General features: G+C 38.7%; 1 protein-coding gene across 1 annotated transcript; it reads left to right on the forward strand.

Annotated features, from left to right (window-relative positions):
- The first annotated feature begins 4,393 nt into the window (after positions 1–4,393).
- Positions 4,394–16,586, forward strand: LOC142839994 (uncharacterized). Its single transcript, XM_075956448.1, has 6 exons — positions 4,394–4,427; positions 4,618–4,673; positions 6,150–6,768; positions 6,853–7,803; positions 16,098–16,406; positions 16,492–16,586. The coding sequence occupies exons 1-6, from the start codon at positions 4,394–4,396 to the stop codon at positions 16,584–16,586; spliced, it is 2,064 nt and encodes a 687-aa protein (XP_075812563.1).
- The last annotated feature ends 557 nt before the right edge of the window (positions 16,587–17,143 follow it).

The raw sequence follows: 17,143 nt of genomic DNA on the forward strand, positions 1-17,143 counted from the left end.
ATTGTGATGCTTCCAGAAGGTCTTTTATTGTATAGGATTGTTTTGGCTTTCCTGGGTGTTTTTTTGTTTTTTGTTTTTTTCATATGAATTTGAATACCATTCTTTTGAAGTCTTTGAAGAATTTTTCTGGGATTTTGATGAGCATTGTATTCAATTTGTAGATTGCTTTTGGTATGATCAATCTTGCTTGACAGAGTTATGTCTACTTGGATATTTGCAAAACAGGCCATTTCCTAACTCTGTGTGTCAGGTTACAGATCTCAAAAGTCAACATGTGTATTTCGGCACCATCAATCTATCTCTTGTTAATGACATCCCCTCTCTTAGGGAAGAGCCTACTCTTTTTTAAAGTCAATATAGAAAATATTATTTAATCTTAAAAGTGTACTTTTTTGGGTTTTTTGAGAAAGGATTTTTTGTAGTTTTGGAGCCTGTCCTAGAACTAGATCTTGTAGACCAGGTGGGCCTCAAAGTAACAATGATCTGCCTGCTTCTGCTTCCTGAGTGCTGGGATTAAAGGCCTGAGTCACACTGCCCATCTAAAAGTGCATTATGATCACTTTAAAAATCACTTTTTGGTATCATTTTCAAATACTTTCTTTTTTTCTTTTTCTTTTCTTTTTTTTTTTTTTTTGGATTTTCTGGACAGGGTTTCTCCATAGCTTTTGGTTCCTGTCCTGGTACTAGTTCTTGTAGACCAGGCAAGCCTCAGACACACAGAGATCCGCCTGCCTCTGCCTCCCGAGTGCTGGGATTAAAGGCGTGCGACATTACTGCCCGGCTCAAATACTTTCCTTAAGTGTATTGCTGCTCTTAGCCCGGCTCAAATACTTTCCTTAAGTGTATTGCTGCTCTTATCTCTATTTGTTTCTGTTATCCAAAGTTTCTAAGTCATTAATAGTTTCATTTCATTTCTTTCAAGGTATGTTGATTTCTATATAGATCAATGTCTCCTATACTTTAGGCTTGCCTCATGCTGTGTAATTGAGAATTATTTTGCCAGTCGGTGGTGGCGCACACCTTTAATACCAGCCCTTGGGAGGCAGAGGCAAGCAGATCTCCGGGAGTTCGAGGCCAGCCTGGTCTACAAGAGCTAGTTCCAGGATAGTCACCAAATCTACAGAGAAACACTATCTCGAAAAAAAAATTGAGAATTATTTTGAACACCTAATTCTGCCTCTGCTGCCCAGTTCTGGGAGGACAGTCCTGCAACTCCTTCCAGGTTTGTCCTTCACTAGTCAGTTAGAAAGAAAAATAGAGCAGTTAAAAGTCTGTTGATCTTTCTGACTTTTACTGGGAACATAGAAATCTAGAGGGATTGTTATAAGAATTGAACTCATTGACCAACTTTGTAGCTGGTGCAGACACAGTACAGGAAGTGAGAGGTTAGCCTGAGGGTGAGAGCTTTCCTCTTTCCACTGAGATTACTTATGTGGAATCAGGTAGTCAATTGTGATGCTGTATTGTTATCCTGATTGACCATTGTTAGCAGTCCACAGACAATGGCAATCTGTGTATGGACTGACCTTATCTTGAAACCTAATGTGTGATATTTACAGTAGTTATCCAAAATAGATGATCTGGGTAAAATGTTGTGTCCCTGCTTAACAGGACCCTTACTTTTCTGGAATAAGATCTTCATCTTTAGGGAAAATACATGAGAAATATATATTGTGCTCTAATACAAATCCCTAGTCTCTGGAGCACAGGGTCATAAAGTCTGTTTCAACTTTTCAAAATAATTTTTAAGATTAAAAGTACAACATATTCACATTGTCTTTGCTCCCTCCAAGCCCTAACATGATCCTGATTGTTTTCTAATTCATGGTCTGTTTTTGTCTAACAACAGTTACAAAATAAACACATTACACAGGAACAGTGTTTACTTTATGAATGTGACCTGTGTATGTCTGCCGGATTTGCCATTTCTGAGGCAGTGGGATGGCTGCACTGGAAAGTGAGTGTGCAATGGAATGTGCACAGAAAGGACCCTGTGCTTTGGATGAGAAACAGGATGTGGTGTAGGAGAGTAGAATAAGGTGTACTAAATACAGTCTTTCTAAACTAGGTCCCTGTCTGCTGGGCTGGCAGCGCAGAACTGGAAGGACTGTTCTGTCTGAGTCATTTGATCTCTGATAGAGGAGCTGCTCATATTGTGAGGCCCAGCTGGGTAGCCCTAGCCTGTGAGGAATTCTGGGAAGGGTTAGAAATCAGGAGTACTAGTGGCAGACAGTTTGTGGGTTCTTTCCATGATTCTCTTCTGCCTCTGGTGTAAGGAGTAGTAAGGAAGATCACAAGCTATACCGTGGTGAGTGTTGGGTGTTCAGAGCTGTTGAACTGTCATTTCTGCTATGACTTGGACTGATCATGAGCAAGACTGTAGTTATGTTGATCCATGTGGTTCATTTTGGCAGTGGCCCTTATCCTCTGAGCCTCCCTGTATATGAATTTATTGGGGCAGGGGAGACTCTGGAAATTCAGGATATGATGCTGATTGTCCAGAGTACACACAAGGACACTGCTCTTGGTGTGCAGTGGGAAGAGAGATTAGAAAACTGAAGCTCTAGATTCCAGAAGTTGTCAGTATTGCATTCCAATTTCAGATTTGTGTTCTAAAGATTACAAATAGTTTAGGAACTGGTAGGAAATGATGATATTGATCTTCTAGTGATGCATGATTAGAATGCTTTTAATGTAATCCTGCCACTAGCTGCAAAGGTGTGATCCAGTGAAGCTTAGGTCAAGGGGACAAAGGAGTGCATTGTGTTCGGCAGGTAGATAGAGCATAATTCGCATCTTGGACCATAATCCATGTAGGACAAAATAAATTTTATTTTATTTTTATTTATTTATTTTATTATTATTATTATTTATTTTTTTAGTTTTTTTTGAGACAAGGTTTCTCTGTGGCTTTGGAGCCTGTCCTGGAACTAGCTCTGTAGACCAGGCAGTTCTGGAACTCACAGAGATCCCCCTGCCACTGCCTCCTGACTGCTGGGATTAAAGGCGTGCACCTCCCAGAAAAGATCATGTATTTGAACAAGTTTCTCTCCATAGTCGTTTTCTCTCAATTATCTGTGGATCCTTAGTAGGAGAATAAGCCTTTCTATATGAAATTTCTCATTGTATCCAATGAATCTCAATACCCTCAAGTAATTTCCTGACATTTAAATCTACTGTGTTAGCTGGGCGATGGTGGCGCACACCTTTAATCCCAGGACTCGGGAGGCAGAGGCAGGCAGATCTCTGTGAGTTCGAGACCAGCCTGGTCTACCGAGCTTGCTTCAGGACAGGCTCCAAAGCCACAGAGGAACCCTGTCTGGAAAAAACCAAAAAATAAAAAAAATAAATAATCTACTGTGTTGTGCTTGACATTAATCAGCCAGCTTCCTACTTATACTGAAATGCTTTTAACATCATTATAGGCTCGATCTGTAAATCACATAAAATATAGCAGAAACAGTTGTTATTCAGACCTCTGAAGTTTGGTAACCTGCTGTTTTAATTGTTTCGTTTGTTTATCTGAGTAACTGTGTGGCTCTCAATTCCTGTAACTAAAGGGAGGCATCATTCCTGGCTCTATTTGTTTTTATGTTATTGGATGATGGTGCTAGAATGTAGGTATTTTTTATGTCAAGTATATACTGCTGTGCTGAGCTTCATAATTTCTTGAATTTTAAAAATTGACAGAGGGCATCACTCTGATTGCCAAGATGCCATGTATTCATAACATTAATACTGCCTGAGTATTCTGAGTCATTAACTGGAGTGAAAACAATTCTTTGTGGAAAGTTCAATAAAAGTCTTTCAGTTCTTTGTATCCCATTGTTTGTTTCATTCCGGTTTGCAATGGAAACAGGGTCTCAATGTGTATTTCCACCTCTCCTGGACCTGATTGCTTAGACTTGACTGGCATTCAACTCAGAGACAAATATTCCCACCTCTGTTTTCTGAGTGTTGTGGTTAAAGGCACAATACTTCAATACACCCAGTTTGTCCATCTATTCTTCCTTTCTGTAGCCAGTAGTTTTTTTTGTACAATATTCTCATGCATACAATGTACTGTTGATCTTTTCTGTTTTTCTCTCCCTATGCATAGATATTTCTCTTATAAGGTGGTACAAAGGGTACAGAAATAAAAGAATTGACTCTCCTTTTAAATATCATTCTAAAGTGACTGTCTATGTCATGGAATAAGAGTGGGTAACACCAGCATCATACAACTGTACTTTCAAAGAAGTATGCATTCCAATGTTGCCACTGTCATGCTTACATTGTACACACGTGTGGTATATTTTTGAAGGCAGTGACCTATGATGATGTGCATATCAACTTCAGTAAGGAAGAGTGGGATTTGCTGGATGCTTCCCAGAAGAATCTCTACAAAGATGTGATGCTCGAGACCTACAGGAACCTCACTACTATTGGTAAAAATAAATTTCTTTCATGTTTCAAAATATGGAGACAACTCTTCCTTGGTTTATGTTGTTGTTCTGTAATTTGATTTAGAAAGAAGGAGAATGAGGTGAACAACACAGTCATAGTTCTTAGGATAATAAGCTAATTATTTCACAATGTTAAATACTATAACATACATATTCTGGTACTATATTTTAGGATACATTTGGGAAGACCATAACACTGAAAAACATCGTCAATGGTGTAGAAGGCATGTAAGGTAATTTTCTTATGCAAGTTTATAACAATGTGCCTCTGATGAGTTTGTAATGTGTTATGACACTTTTAAACAAAACAACAGTGTAAATAAGCACAGCTTCAAATGAATTGATGGTTAATAAATTCTCACAAATCCATATAACTCAATTTCCTGTATATGAATTGCATTTGCAAGGCATTCATTTAAGAAAAATTCTGGGAAGCAATGACTAAACAGATTTTAGCATTAATCATGAGAGCTAGATTATACATCTGCCAGTCCTTTTGTTTCTTGTTACTCATGACAGAAAATGTATACACATTTCAGTGATGATGAATATAGCTGCAAACCTTTCTACTAAATCAATAGCCCATGGTAAGTAAGTCTTGTATTACTCATATAGTTTTTGTGACTGTGTTAAGTTTAATGAAAGCAGCTGTTGGAGTCAAGGATCAAGGGGCAGGTGTTGTGGAGAAACCTTAATACCTATACCACAAGCCTCTGAGGAACAGAAAGTCAAACCGTGAGGATTCAATGTGGAAATCTTTTATTGACTATTCTTCCTTTCCTATATATATCATATGTTACTCTTGACACAAGAGTATGAGCATAGGGATATGCAAATATTTAGCATACCTCTCCTTAAGAACAATTAAGAAGATAAAATGTAGTTCCTATGTAGAGTATACTTGTTGAATTTGATACAAGAATACAACGTTAATTCATTTTCTACCATCATTGTTAATACTTAAACATACATTATGAAAAAACCACCATGAGTTCTAGGTCTGTGCAAATACTTTTAGGTGTCTTAGTTCACTTAGCAAATGTATAATGATTCACGATATAGTAAAATTTATAAATGTAGTAAAGTTGGTAAAGCACTCAGTGTATGCAGTTCTCTTCAAAAATGTAAAAAATTTAATAGAAAAATATAGGTATAGATGAAAAGGTAAACCATGGCACAAAGGAAATTATCATCACAAATATTTTTTGAGATGCAAAATGACCCCTAATGGGTGAACAAAACATGATTTAAAACAAAGATATAGAACCATAATGTTTGATTCCTTTTTACAATTGGAAAAAATGTGAAGTTAATTCCTATAGATATGAGGTTTCACAGTCCATTGAATGTGGTGAAACTTTAACATGCGTAAATTATCCTTGCAGGATTGAAAGAAATCAAACTGGAGCGGCGTTTTCCGTATATTCTCACTGTGCTAAAGCCTTGAGTTATAACACTCATCTTCTAAGGAATGAAAAAACACTTACCGGAGAAAAAGGCTCGAAAATTAAGCAATGTGATAAAACCTTTCTTCATCACAATCATCTTCAAAGGCATAAAAGAACACCTACTGGAGAGAAACCCTATGAATATAATCAGTGTGGTAAAGACTTTACTCAATCCAGTGTTCTTCAAACTCATAAAGGAACACATACTGGAGAGAAACCCTTTGAATGTAATCAGTGTGCTAAGGCCTTTGCTGAGAATAGTGCTCTTCAAAAACATAAAGGAACACATACTGGAGAGAAACCCTATGAATGTAATCAGTGTGGGAAGGCCTTTGCACATCATAGTCATCTTCAATTGCATAAGAGAAAACATACTGGAGAGAAACCCCATGAATGTAATCAGTGTGGTAAGGCCTTTGCACAACGTAGTCATCTTCAAGTGCATAAAAGAACACATACTGGAGAGAAACCCTATGAATGTAATCAGTGTGGTAAGGCCTTTGCACGTCATAGTTCCCTTCAATTGCATAAAAGAACACATACTGGAGAGAAACCCCATGAATGTAATCAGTGCGGTAAGGCATTTACACATCATAGTTCCCTTCAATTGCATAAAAGAACACATACTGGGGAGAAACCCTATGAATGTAATCAGTGTGGTAAGGCCTTTGCAAGTCATAGTCATCTTCAAGTGCATAAAAGAACACATACTGGAGAGAAACCCTATGAATGTAATCAGTGTGGTAAGGCCTTTGCAATTCATAGTCATCTTCAAGTGCATAAAAGAACACATACTGGAGAGAAACCCCATGAATGTAATCAGTGTTGTAAGGCCTTTACACAACGTAGTCATCTTCAAGTGCATAAAAGAACACATACTGGAGAGAAACCCTATGAATGTAATCAGTGTTCTAAGGCCTTTGCTTACAACAGTGCTTTTCAAACTCATAAAGGAACACATACTGGAGAGAAACCCTATGAATGTAATCAGTGTGATAAGGCCTTTGCACATCATAGTCATCTTCAATTGCATAAGAGAAAACATACTGGAGAGAAACCCCATGAATGTAATCAGTGTGGTAAGGCCTTTGCACAACGTAGTCATCTTCAAGTGCATAAAAGAACACATACTGGAGAGAAACCCTATGAATGTAATCAGTGTGGTAAGGCCTTTGCACGTCATAGTTCCCTTCAATTGCATAAAAGAACACATACTGGAGAGAAACCCCATGAATGTAATCAGTGCGGTAAGGCATTTACACATCATAGTTCCCTTCAATTGCATAAAAGAACACATACTGGAGAGAAACCCTATGAATGTAATCAGTGTGGTAAGGCCTTTGCAAGTCATAGTCATCTTCAAGTGCATAAAAGAACACATACTGGAGAGAAACCCTATGAATGTAATCAGTGTGGTAAGGCCTTTGCAAGTCATAGTCATCTTCAAGTGCATAAAAGAACACATACTGGAGAGAAACCCTATGAATGTAATCAGTGTGGTAAGGCCTTTGCAATTCATAGTCATCTTCAAGTGCATAAAAGAACACATACTGGAGAGAAACCCCATGAATGTAATCAGTGTGGTAAGGCCTTTGCACAACGTAGTCATCTTCAAGTGCATAAAAGAACACATACTGGAGAGAAACCCTATGAATGTAATCAGTGTTCTAAGGCCTTTGCTTACAACAGTGCTTTTCAAAGACATAAAAGAACACATACTGGAGAGAAACCCTATGAATGTAATCAGTGTGGTAAGGCCTTTGCACATCATAGTTCCCTTAAATTGCATAAAAGAACACATACTGGAGAGAAACCCCATGAATGTAATCAGTGTGGTAAGGCATTTACACGTCATAGTTCTCTTCAATTGCATAAAAGAACACATACTGGAGAGAAACCCTATTGTTGCGGGAGGTCCTCCCACTCCTCTAGCCTATCGCCGCTGAGATACCAGCCCCTTGGTGCGTGGTTTCTCTCCCTTTAAAAAAGCGGCCACTTCCCTCTCCTCTCTCTCTTCACTTCCTGCTCCGCCGGCGACTAGACTCCTGGTCGCGTAGAGGGCTGTTGCCTGGGACAGTGATCTGTAAGTTTTTCCCCTTTAAATAAATATCACCCTATTAATCATAATCCCAAATTGGTGTGGCATTGTTTGTGACTTACACCTTCATTTTGGCACCCAACGTTTGGTTTTAGAACCTCTCACGGCTCGCAGCCGCGAGTTCTGCTTGGCGGCCGCAAGTTCGGCTTGGCGGCCGCAAGTTCGGCTTGGCGGGAGCCCTTGCTTCCTCAGCCGCTACCTGTGCCTTGCAGTGGCGGCCTTGGCCTCCCATGGTTTGCTCTTTTCTGAGTTGTTTTTAAATCTCCCTTGCAAGCACAGCTCTTAAAGTGGCACGAACCAGAGCACGCGGTTGCTGAAAGCTGCAACCCCTCAGGGTGACTCTGTCACGTGGAGGCATAAGCAGCTTCCAGATTGCTCTTCTCTACCCCTGGATTCTGGGTTTCTGGTTCCATCTCTGGAATTGATTTAATTACATTTACTTTGTTGAGAAACTTGTGTTTTCCAGTTTTTAACATCTACTAAGGCACTGAAACAGGACCATGTTTTCATCGCGATTCTGAAACAGCGCCACCTGCTGGACAATAGGTAATATGGCAATTTTCGTTTCTAACGCAAATTTTACTGCTTTGTTTTCACTAATACAATGGATTAGTAATTTTGTATTTACTAATACAATGAATTACATCATACGAGGTCTATATGATTATGGGAATACCTTAATTTGCTTGTTACTAGGCTTCAGTTTTCTTTTCCATATTCTATCATTAAGGATGAATATGGCACTCCTAAGAATGATAGAATCTTTACGAACTAATAATGAACAACTAATTGACAGGATTAAAATTATTGAAAATCAGAGGTTATCTGAACAAGTGGATACTATGACAGACAAAATTGATTCCATATCCAAGGGTATTAGAAAGTTACCTGAAAGGGTTCAGGCTATTGAATTTGACCTTCAGAGTTTATCACAAAGTTTTGATAAGGTAACAGACAGAATGTACCTCCAAGATGGGAATCTACATGATATACAAGAAAAGTCTAAGGAGGACATGTTATCTTTGAAGGAAAAAATTAAAGCTTTGGAATCACAGGTGCAGAATGGGGACCAAAAAATTGATACCTCAGTGAAATCACTGGAAATATATACAGGTCAAGAGATTCAGGATTTAAGAGAGACAATGATAAAAAGATTTGAAAAGATTGGAGAAATTATTGCAGCTGGTGAACAGAGTAAGGAGGCACAAGGACAGGATACAATGCCTCCACCAGCTATTAGAACTGGCTTACCCAGGGTTCTAGCGACATACCCTATACTTGATTCTGACAAAGCGTCAACTTCTAAAGGCTCAAAGGGAGTCAGAGAAGCTAGATGGACACCAATAGCAATGAATGATCTGAAAGAAATTAAGCAAGCTGTTGTTAATTTTGGCTTGCACAATGCATATGTAAAGGAAATGATAAAGACTTGGGCTTCTAATGCTAGAGCTATCCCCCATGATTTCCATCAGTTAGTGTCTGCAGTTTTAGATAAGGGACCTTCCTTGATGTTTGGAATTTATTTCAGAGAAGAATCCAAACATATGGAACAGCAAGGAAGAGCAAAAGGTATTGAGGTGTCCCAAGATCAAATTCTTGGTGCAGGAGAATATGCTGATCCACAGGTCCAAGCTCTTTATGATGATGAAGTACTGTGTCTATGTCACCAAGCACCTTTAAATGCTTTGAATAGGATACAAGATCCAGCAAAAAGGGTTGAATCATATACCAGAATTAGGCAGGGACAGAGAGAACCCTTTATTGACTTTTTGCAAAGATTGATTAAGGCTCTGGACATAGGGGTAACAGACCCAGAATCTAGACGAATACTTCTTGAATCTCTAGCTTTTGAGAATGCAAACATAGAATGCAAAAAGATAATTGGGCCTTTAAAGTCTACATCAGCACCTATGGATGAATGGATTCAGCATACGATGAATGTTGAGACGTTTAGCTATAATGATGAATCTTGGGTAGGAGAAGTGATTTCCAAAGCAATGAGGAGACATCAAACTGCCAGGTGTTTTAATTGTGGTAAATTAGGACATTTACAAAGGGATTGCAGGCAAAGAATTTCTAGGAATAATATCTCTTCTGGGAATGACAAAAATAGGAGACCTCGGCCTTCAGGTATATGTAGGAGATGTGGTAAAGGCAGGCATTGGTCCAACGAATGTAGGTCAACAACAGATAGACGGGGCAATCCGATATCATCGGGAAACTCCATGGGGGGCCTCTCGCAGGCCCCCAAGCCAACAGTGGCCCAGTCATTCCCAGTCACAGTGGAGAACGTGCCTCACCAAGAAAATTAAAAGCTCCAATTTCTGCTGTAAAAAGTAATACTGGTCTAAATGATGAATTACGTGTGGAGGATGAGTCAAAAAACCCAGTAGGACAGAGTAAACGTATATTTTGGCAGACTTCTATTAATGATCAAAGACCAAAGCTAAGAGTCTGTATAAATGGCACTTTTATTGAAGGCTTATTAGACACAGGTGCGGATGTAAGTATCATTACCCCAGAATCTTGGCATCCGAATTGGCCTCTTCAAGAGGTAGATGTTCAGTTCCTAGGAATTGGAACCCTATCTCGTGTAAAACAAAGCACAAGATGGGTTGAATGCATAGGGCCCGAAGGGCAAATAGGAAGACTAAGGCCATATATAGCCAATATTGCCATAAATTTATGGGGCCGTGACCTGCTACAGCAATGGAATACCCAGATTAACATTCCTGTATTTCCAGGAATTCATAATTCGGTGAAGGATATGATGAGGTACTATGGAAAAAGGTCACCAGCCATTCAGGCTGTACAAGAACATACAGCAAATACCAAACCTTTAGAGGTACCAACAGCCCTACCTTTAAAATGGCTAACTGAGAAGCCAATATGGATCAAACAGTGGCCTCTAGCTGAAGATAAACTACAGGCATTGGAACAGCTGGTGCAAGAGCAACTAGATGCTCACCATATTGAAGAATCAACCAGCCCTTGGAATTCTCCTGTGTTTGTTGTAAAAAAGAAATCTGGTAAATGGAGAATGGTGACAGATCTAAGAGCTGTCAACAAAGTAATTCAACCTATGGGCCCACTACAGTCTGGAATTCCTTTGCCTTCTCTGTTACCAAAAGGATGGCCTCTTATAGTTATTGATTTGAAAGATTGTTTTTTCACTATACCGTTACAAGAAAAGGATAGAGAAAAATTTGCCTTCACTGTGCCTACTTATAATAATTCTCAGCCTAATAAGAGATATCAGTGGACTGTCCTCCCACAGGGTATGCTCAATAGTCCTACACTGTGCCAATATTTTGTAAGTAAGCCATTGGAAATAATTCGTAAACAATTCCCCAAGTCCATCATTTATCATTACATGGATGACATTTTGTTATCTGATTCAAATAAAGATACTTTAGAAAGGATGTTTGAAGAAGTAAAGAAAGTCTTGCCTAGGTGGGGATTACAAATTGCCCCTGAAAAGATTCAAAGAGGAAATTCTATTAATTACCTAGGTTACAGAATAGGGTTAGAGAAAATTAAAACGCAAAAGGCACAAATTAGGAGAGACCGCTTAAAGACTCTTAATGACTTCCAAAGATTGCTAGGAGACATTTCCAGTCTACGACCAGCTGTTGGGATAACACCTGATCTAATAGTTCATTTAAACAAAACCTTAGATGGTAATAAAGATTTGAATAGTCCAAGAGAACTGACAGCTGAAGCAGAAAAGGAACTGACAATGATTGAGGAAAAATTACAGGAGGCACATGTGGACAGGGTAAACCCAAATCTTAGCTGCATCCTAGTCATATTGCCTTCCAGAATTTCTCCTACAGGGATTCTAATGCAGAGGGAAGATATTATTTTAGAGTGGATATTTATACCTAATAAACCAAGTAAAAAATTAAAAACTTATGTGGAAAAAGTCTCTGAATTAATTATAAAAGGTAAGCTGAGACTTCGTCAACTAGCAGGTATAGACCCAGCAGAAATTATAGTGCCTTTTACTACTGAAGAAATAAAAAAGTTATGGGAAGACAATGAACCGTGGCAAAGAGCTTGTGCTAATTTTTTGGGAGAAATTAATAGCAACTATCCCAAAAGTGGTAGACTTAACCTCATAAAAAGAACTTCTTGGATTCTTCCTAGAATTGTACGTGATGCTCCAATAACTGGAGCCCGTACTTTCTATACTGATGCAAATAAATCAGGGAAAGCAGGTTACAAGTCAGATGAATTGGGTAAGGTGGAACAAAGCCCTTATAATTCTGTCCAGAAGGCAGAATTATATGCCATTCTTATGGTGCTAAGGGATTTTAAAGAACCTCTTAATATAGTTACAGATTCACAATATGCAGAAAGAGTTATCTTGCATATTGAGACAGCTGAATTTATACCAGATGACACAGAGTTGACTTCATTGTTTATCCAGGTACAAGACATAATCAGGAACAGACTTTGTCCGATGTACATAACACACATCCGGTCCCATACAGGTCTGCCTGGTCCTCTAGCCCAAGGCAATGCTGAGATTGATCAATTATTGATTGGAAGTGTGTTGCAGGCCTCAGAATTTCATAAGAAGCATCATGTCAATAGTAAAGGCCTAAAGAAAGAATTTTCCATTACTTGGCAACAAGCTAAGGACATTATAAAGAGATGTCCTACTTGTTCTTTCTATAATCAAACACCGTTGCCTGCAGGGAGTAACCCAAAGGGTACTAAGAGAAATGAAATCTGGCAGATGGATGTGTTCCACTTTATGGAATTTGGTAAATTAAAATATGTACACCACACCATAGACACGTATTCAGGTTTTCAATGGGCTACTGCCCTGAGCTCAGAAAAGGCTGATTCAGTAATCACACATTTATTGGAAGTTATGGCCATCATGGGTATACCTGCACAAATAAAGACAGATAATGGTCCAGCATATGTATCTAAGAAAATGAAATGCTTTTTTGATTATTATAATATAAAACACATTACAGGTATACCAAACAATCCTACAGGTCAGGCAGTTATAGAAAGATCAAATCGTACTATAAAGGATATGCTGAACAAACAGAAAGGGACTGAAAATACCCCCAGAAATAGATTACATAATGCTTTATTAACCTTGAATTTTCTCAACGCTAGTGAGAAAGGAACGACAGCAGCAGAAAGACATTGGATAATGGAAAAGTCTGCTGAACTAAATCAACCGATTTATTTCAAAGATGTGCTGACCTCTCAGTGGAAGCCAGGAGATGTGCTACGTTGGGGAAGGGGTTTTGCTCTTGTTTCCACAGGAGAAGAAAAATTGTGGATACCATCAAAATTAATAAAGTTTTGATTTGAAGAGGAGAAACCTCTTGGAAAGGAGAAATGACAACTTATCTACAATGATGATATTCATACAGATGGTAAGAAAAACATATAGAATGGGGGCAGGGTTCTGTTCTTATCTCCACAGGAAAACACTCATCTTTGAAAAATTCAAGGGACCCTGGATATTTGGATACTGACAGATGGAAAAATACCTGCCCAATAGGAAATATCAAGAAAACCGAAAGGGTTGTGTAAGTAATATTAAACCATATTTCTAAATTTATAAAGCTGGTTTTGAAGTTGGACTCTGGCTCAGTCCTTCTCCAATTCCAAGCCTGTTAGTAAGAGAAAAACCCAGAGTTTCTGGAGTTTCTGTCTCATGTCAAGAGCCATGATATGGGACAGAAAGAAATATGAGTTTAGAAAACATGTTTGCGGGGCTGGAGAGATGGCTCAGTGGTTAAGAGCATTGCCTGCTCTTCCAAAGGTCCTGAGTTCAATTCCCAGCAACCACATGGTGGCTCACAACCATCTGTAAAGAGGTCTGGCGCCCTCTTCTGGCCTTCAGGCATACACACAGACAGAATATTGTATACATAATAAATAAATATTTGAAAAAAAAAAGAAAACATCTTTGCTTTTCTTCATATCTATCATACTTTTCATTGAATATATCTATCATGTCTTTCATTGAATATATATATATATATATGTCTATATGATTAATGCTTAAGTTTTTCATAATGAACAATGAGTTTTTCCTGAAGTGACATTTGAAGTTTCCAGGAAGAAGATGGGGCCCCATAACAACAACTCCACCTGGTTGATATGACGTCATGATACTGATAGCGCTACAACAAGACCTGCTTTGGATACCAGCTGCACAAGACAGTTCCAACTTGGTTAGCTGAAATGGTGCACATCTTATACAACATTTTGGCCAGACCTGCACAAAATACTCAGAGTCTATTGGCAATTTTAAAAGACATTGATCTTGAAATTTAACCATCATTTTACTTTCACAGGATCCCCCAGAAAGAACGTCGCCCCTATGACAGCTGGAAGTAATTTTAGAGGACGACGTCCCCTCTCCCAGTAAAGTTTGCCCTTGGGTTTAGGGGCATCATTTAGGGGTTGATTATAATTAGTATACGATTGAGAGTTGGGGGAGGAATTTTATAAGCTCAGGGATCATTTTGAAAAAAAAAAAGAGGGATGATGGGATAATAGATTTGTAATTGTGAGTTACTGTTGTTAGACAAATATATTGATATAGATTCTTGTATATTGATACAAAGTTAAATTGTATTGACTATTGTATGCATTCATGTTTCTACCTCTGTTTAAAACATTTTTTATGTATTGACATATATTGTATTGTATATATTTACCATATTGCAGTGTACATTTCTACCTCTGATTAAGATACTTATATAATGTTTGTGTATTGATATACATTTACCTACTGCAATGTATATTTGTACATTGTTTATATTTGGAGGTCATTGTCCTCATTTGTTTCACAGTCGTTTATTGTCTTAGTCTTTTTTTTTTTAAAGGGAGAGCTCATTTCTTTTTTTTAATATTTATTTATTTATTATGTATACAATATTCTGTCCGTGTGTATGTCTGCAGGCCAGAAGAGGGCACCAGACCTCATTACAGATGGTTGTGAGCCACCATGTGGTTGCTGGGAATTGAACTCAAGACCTTTGGAAGAGCAGGCAATGCTCTTAGCCACTGAGCCATCTCTCCAGCCCTATTGTCTTAGCCTTTAAGTTAGATAGATATTGAGAATTATATAGACTAATAGTCATCTAAGTTTGTCATTTATAATTAGACTAATCAGGTTCTTTAGATATATAGAGATTATACTCAGTATAGATAGATAATCTTCAACTTCTTCAAAGAGCTGTAGAAAATGGCCATTAATCTAACTCAGAGTTTTGTGGTAGTGAGACACAATTGCTCCTGGCAACACCACTCTATTCCCGAGAGAATGTTGAGCACCAAAGACACTCCACCTGGAGCATTTCTTTTTGGCAGAACTGGCCTTGGGGCAAAGAAATGCCCATACCTCAACCACTGACAAAGATACAGAGCATGCATCAATGGATAAAACAGGGCTGTCTTATCCTGCCAAGACAGGGTAAGATAGTTTTGAAAGTTGCTTGCCTTTGAAAATGGTGTGTCAGTTATGTTAGGCCTTAGCCAAAGTTCGTTGCTTCAACGCTGCTAATGTGACTTTGGGTGATTGCCTAGGTAGCTAGTTGTCTCTGTGATTTGTTGCATGTTTTGGAAGTTGTTTTACTGAACTTCCTAATTACCCAGGTAACATTATTTCCCTTCTCAGATCTTTGATGGGGTTGAAGACTATATAAATGTAATTACTTTCTCTCATGACTTGGCCAAGTTATTTATTATACAAGACCTAAGCTAGTTAGAATAGGATATTTGTACTTATTGTATATAATTTCATAGTAGGTTTAGAACTCTCTTATTTAAACAGAAGGGGGAGGTGTTGCGGGAGGTCCTCCCACTCCTCCAGCCTATCGCCGCTGAGATACCAGCCCCTTGGGGCGTGGTCTCTCTCCCTTTACAAAAGCGGCCACTTCCCTCTCCTCTCTCTCTTCACTTCCTGCTCCGCCGGCGACTAGACTCCTGGTCGCGTAGAGGGCTGTTGCATGGGACAGTGATCTGTAAGTTTTTCCCCTTTAAATAAATATCACCCTATTAATCATAATCCCAAATTGGTGTGGCATTGTTTGTGACTTACACCTTCACCCTATGAATGTAATCAGTGTGGTAAGGCCTTTGCACATCGTAGTCATCTTCAATTGCATAAGAGAACACATACTGGAGAGAAACCCCATGAATGTAATAAGTGTGGTAAGGCCTTTGCAAGTCATAGTTCTCTTACATTGCATAAAAGAACACATACTGGAGAGAAACCCCATGAATGTAATCAGTGCAGTAAGGCATTTACACGTCATAGTTCCCTTCAATTGCATAAAAGAACACATACTGGAGAGAAACCCTATGAATGTAATCAGTGTGGCAAGGCCTTTGCAAGTCATAGTCATCTTCAATTGCATAAAAGAACACATAACTGGAGAGAAACCCTATGAATGTAATCAGGTTGGTAAGGCATTTACCCAACTTCGTGGTCTTCAAATACATAAAACAATACACACTGAAGAGAAACCCTATGAATGCAATCAGTGTGGCAAGGCCTTTGCATATTATAGTCAACTTCAAAGGCATAAAAGATCACATACTGGATAGAAACCCTATGAATCCAATCAGTGTGTTAAGACCTTTGAATATGAAAACAGTGTTCACATTCATAAAAGAATGCATGCTAGAAAGAAACCTTAGGAGTGAAATCAGTGTGGTAAGGCCTTTACAGAACAGAACTCCTGTACTCTTGAAAGGCATAATATAGCACCTACTGTAAAGATATTAATGAATGGAATTTGTGGTAGGTGGAGGAAGGTCATTGGTTAATCAAGAAACTGCCTTGCCCAGTTGATAGGCCAGCCCTTAGGTGGCTGAAGTAGACAGAACAGAATGCCGGGAGGGAGAGGGAAGTGAAGCCGACGTCTTTTCCTCTCCTGTCCGGGGAAAATGCGATGCAGCCTGCCACCAGGGCAGACATGCTGAATCTTTCCCGGTAAGCGCACCTCTTGCTGCTACACAGATTAGAAATGGGCTAAATTAATATGTGAGATTTAGCCTAGAAGAGGCTAGATATAATGGGCCACGCAGTGTTTTCATTTATACAATTTGTGTGTTGTTATTTTTGGGCATAAGCTAGCTAGGCACCCGGGAGCTGGGTTTCA

Source organism: Microtus pennsylvanicus, chromosome 22 (genome assembly GCF_037038515.1).
Source record: "Microtus pennsylvanicus isolate mMicPen1 chromosome 22, mMicPen1.hap1, whole genome shotgun sequence".
Taxonomy (NCBI): domain Eukaryota; kingdom Metazoa; phylum Chordata; class Mammalia; order Rodentia; family Cricetidae; genus Microtus; species Microtus pennsylvanicus.

Excerpts from the sequence above, each read along its gene's own strand:
- LOC142839994 (XM_075956448.1), top strand. The coding sequence starts at position 4,394 with ATGCTCGAGACCTACAGGAACCTCACTACTATTG. Across the intron at positions 4,428-4,617 it reads CAGGAACCTCACTACTATTG|GATACATTTGGGAAGACCAT; the intron begins GTAAAAATAAAT and ends ACTATATTTTAG. Across the intron at positions 7,804-16,097 it reads AGAGAAACCCTATTGTTGCG|ATCAGTGTGGTAAGGCCTTT; the intron begins GGAGGTCCTCCC and ends CCTATGAATGTA.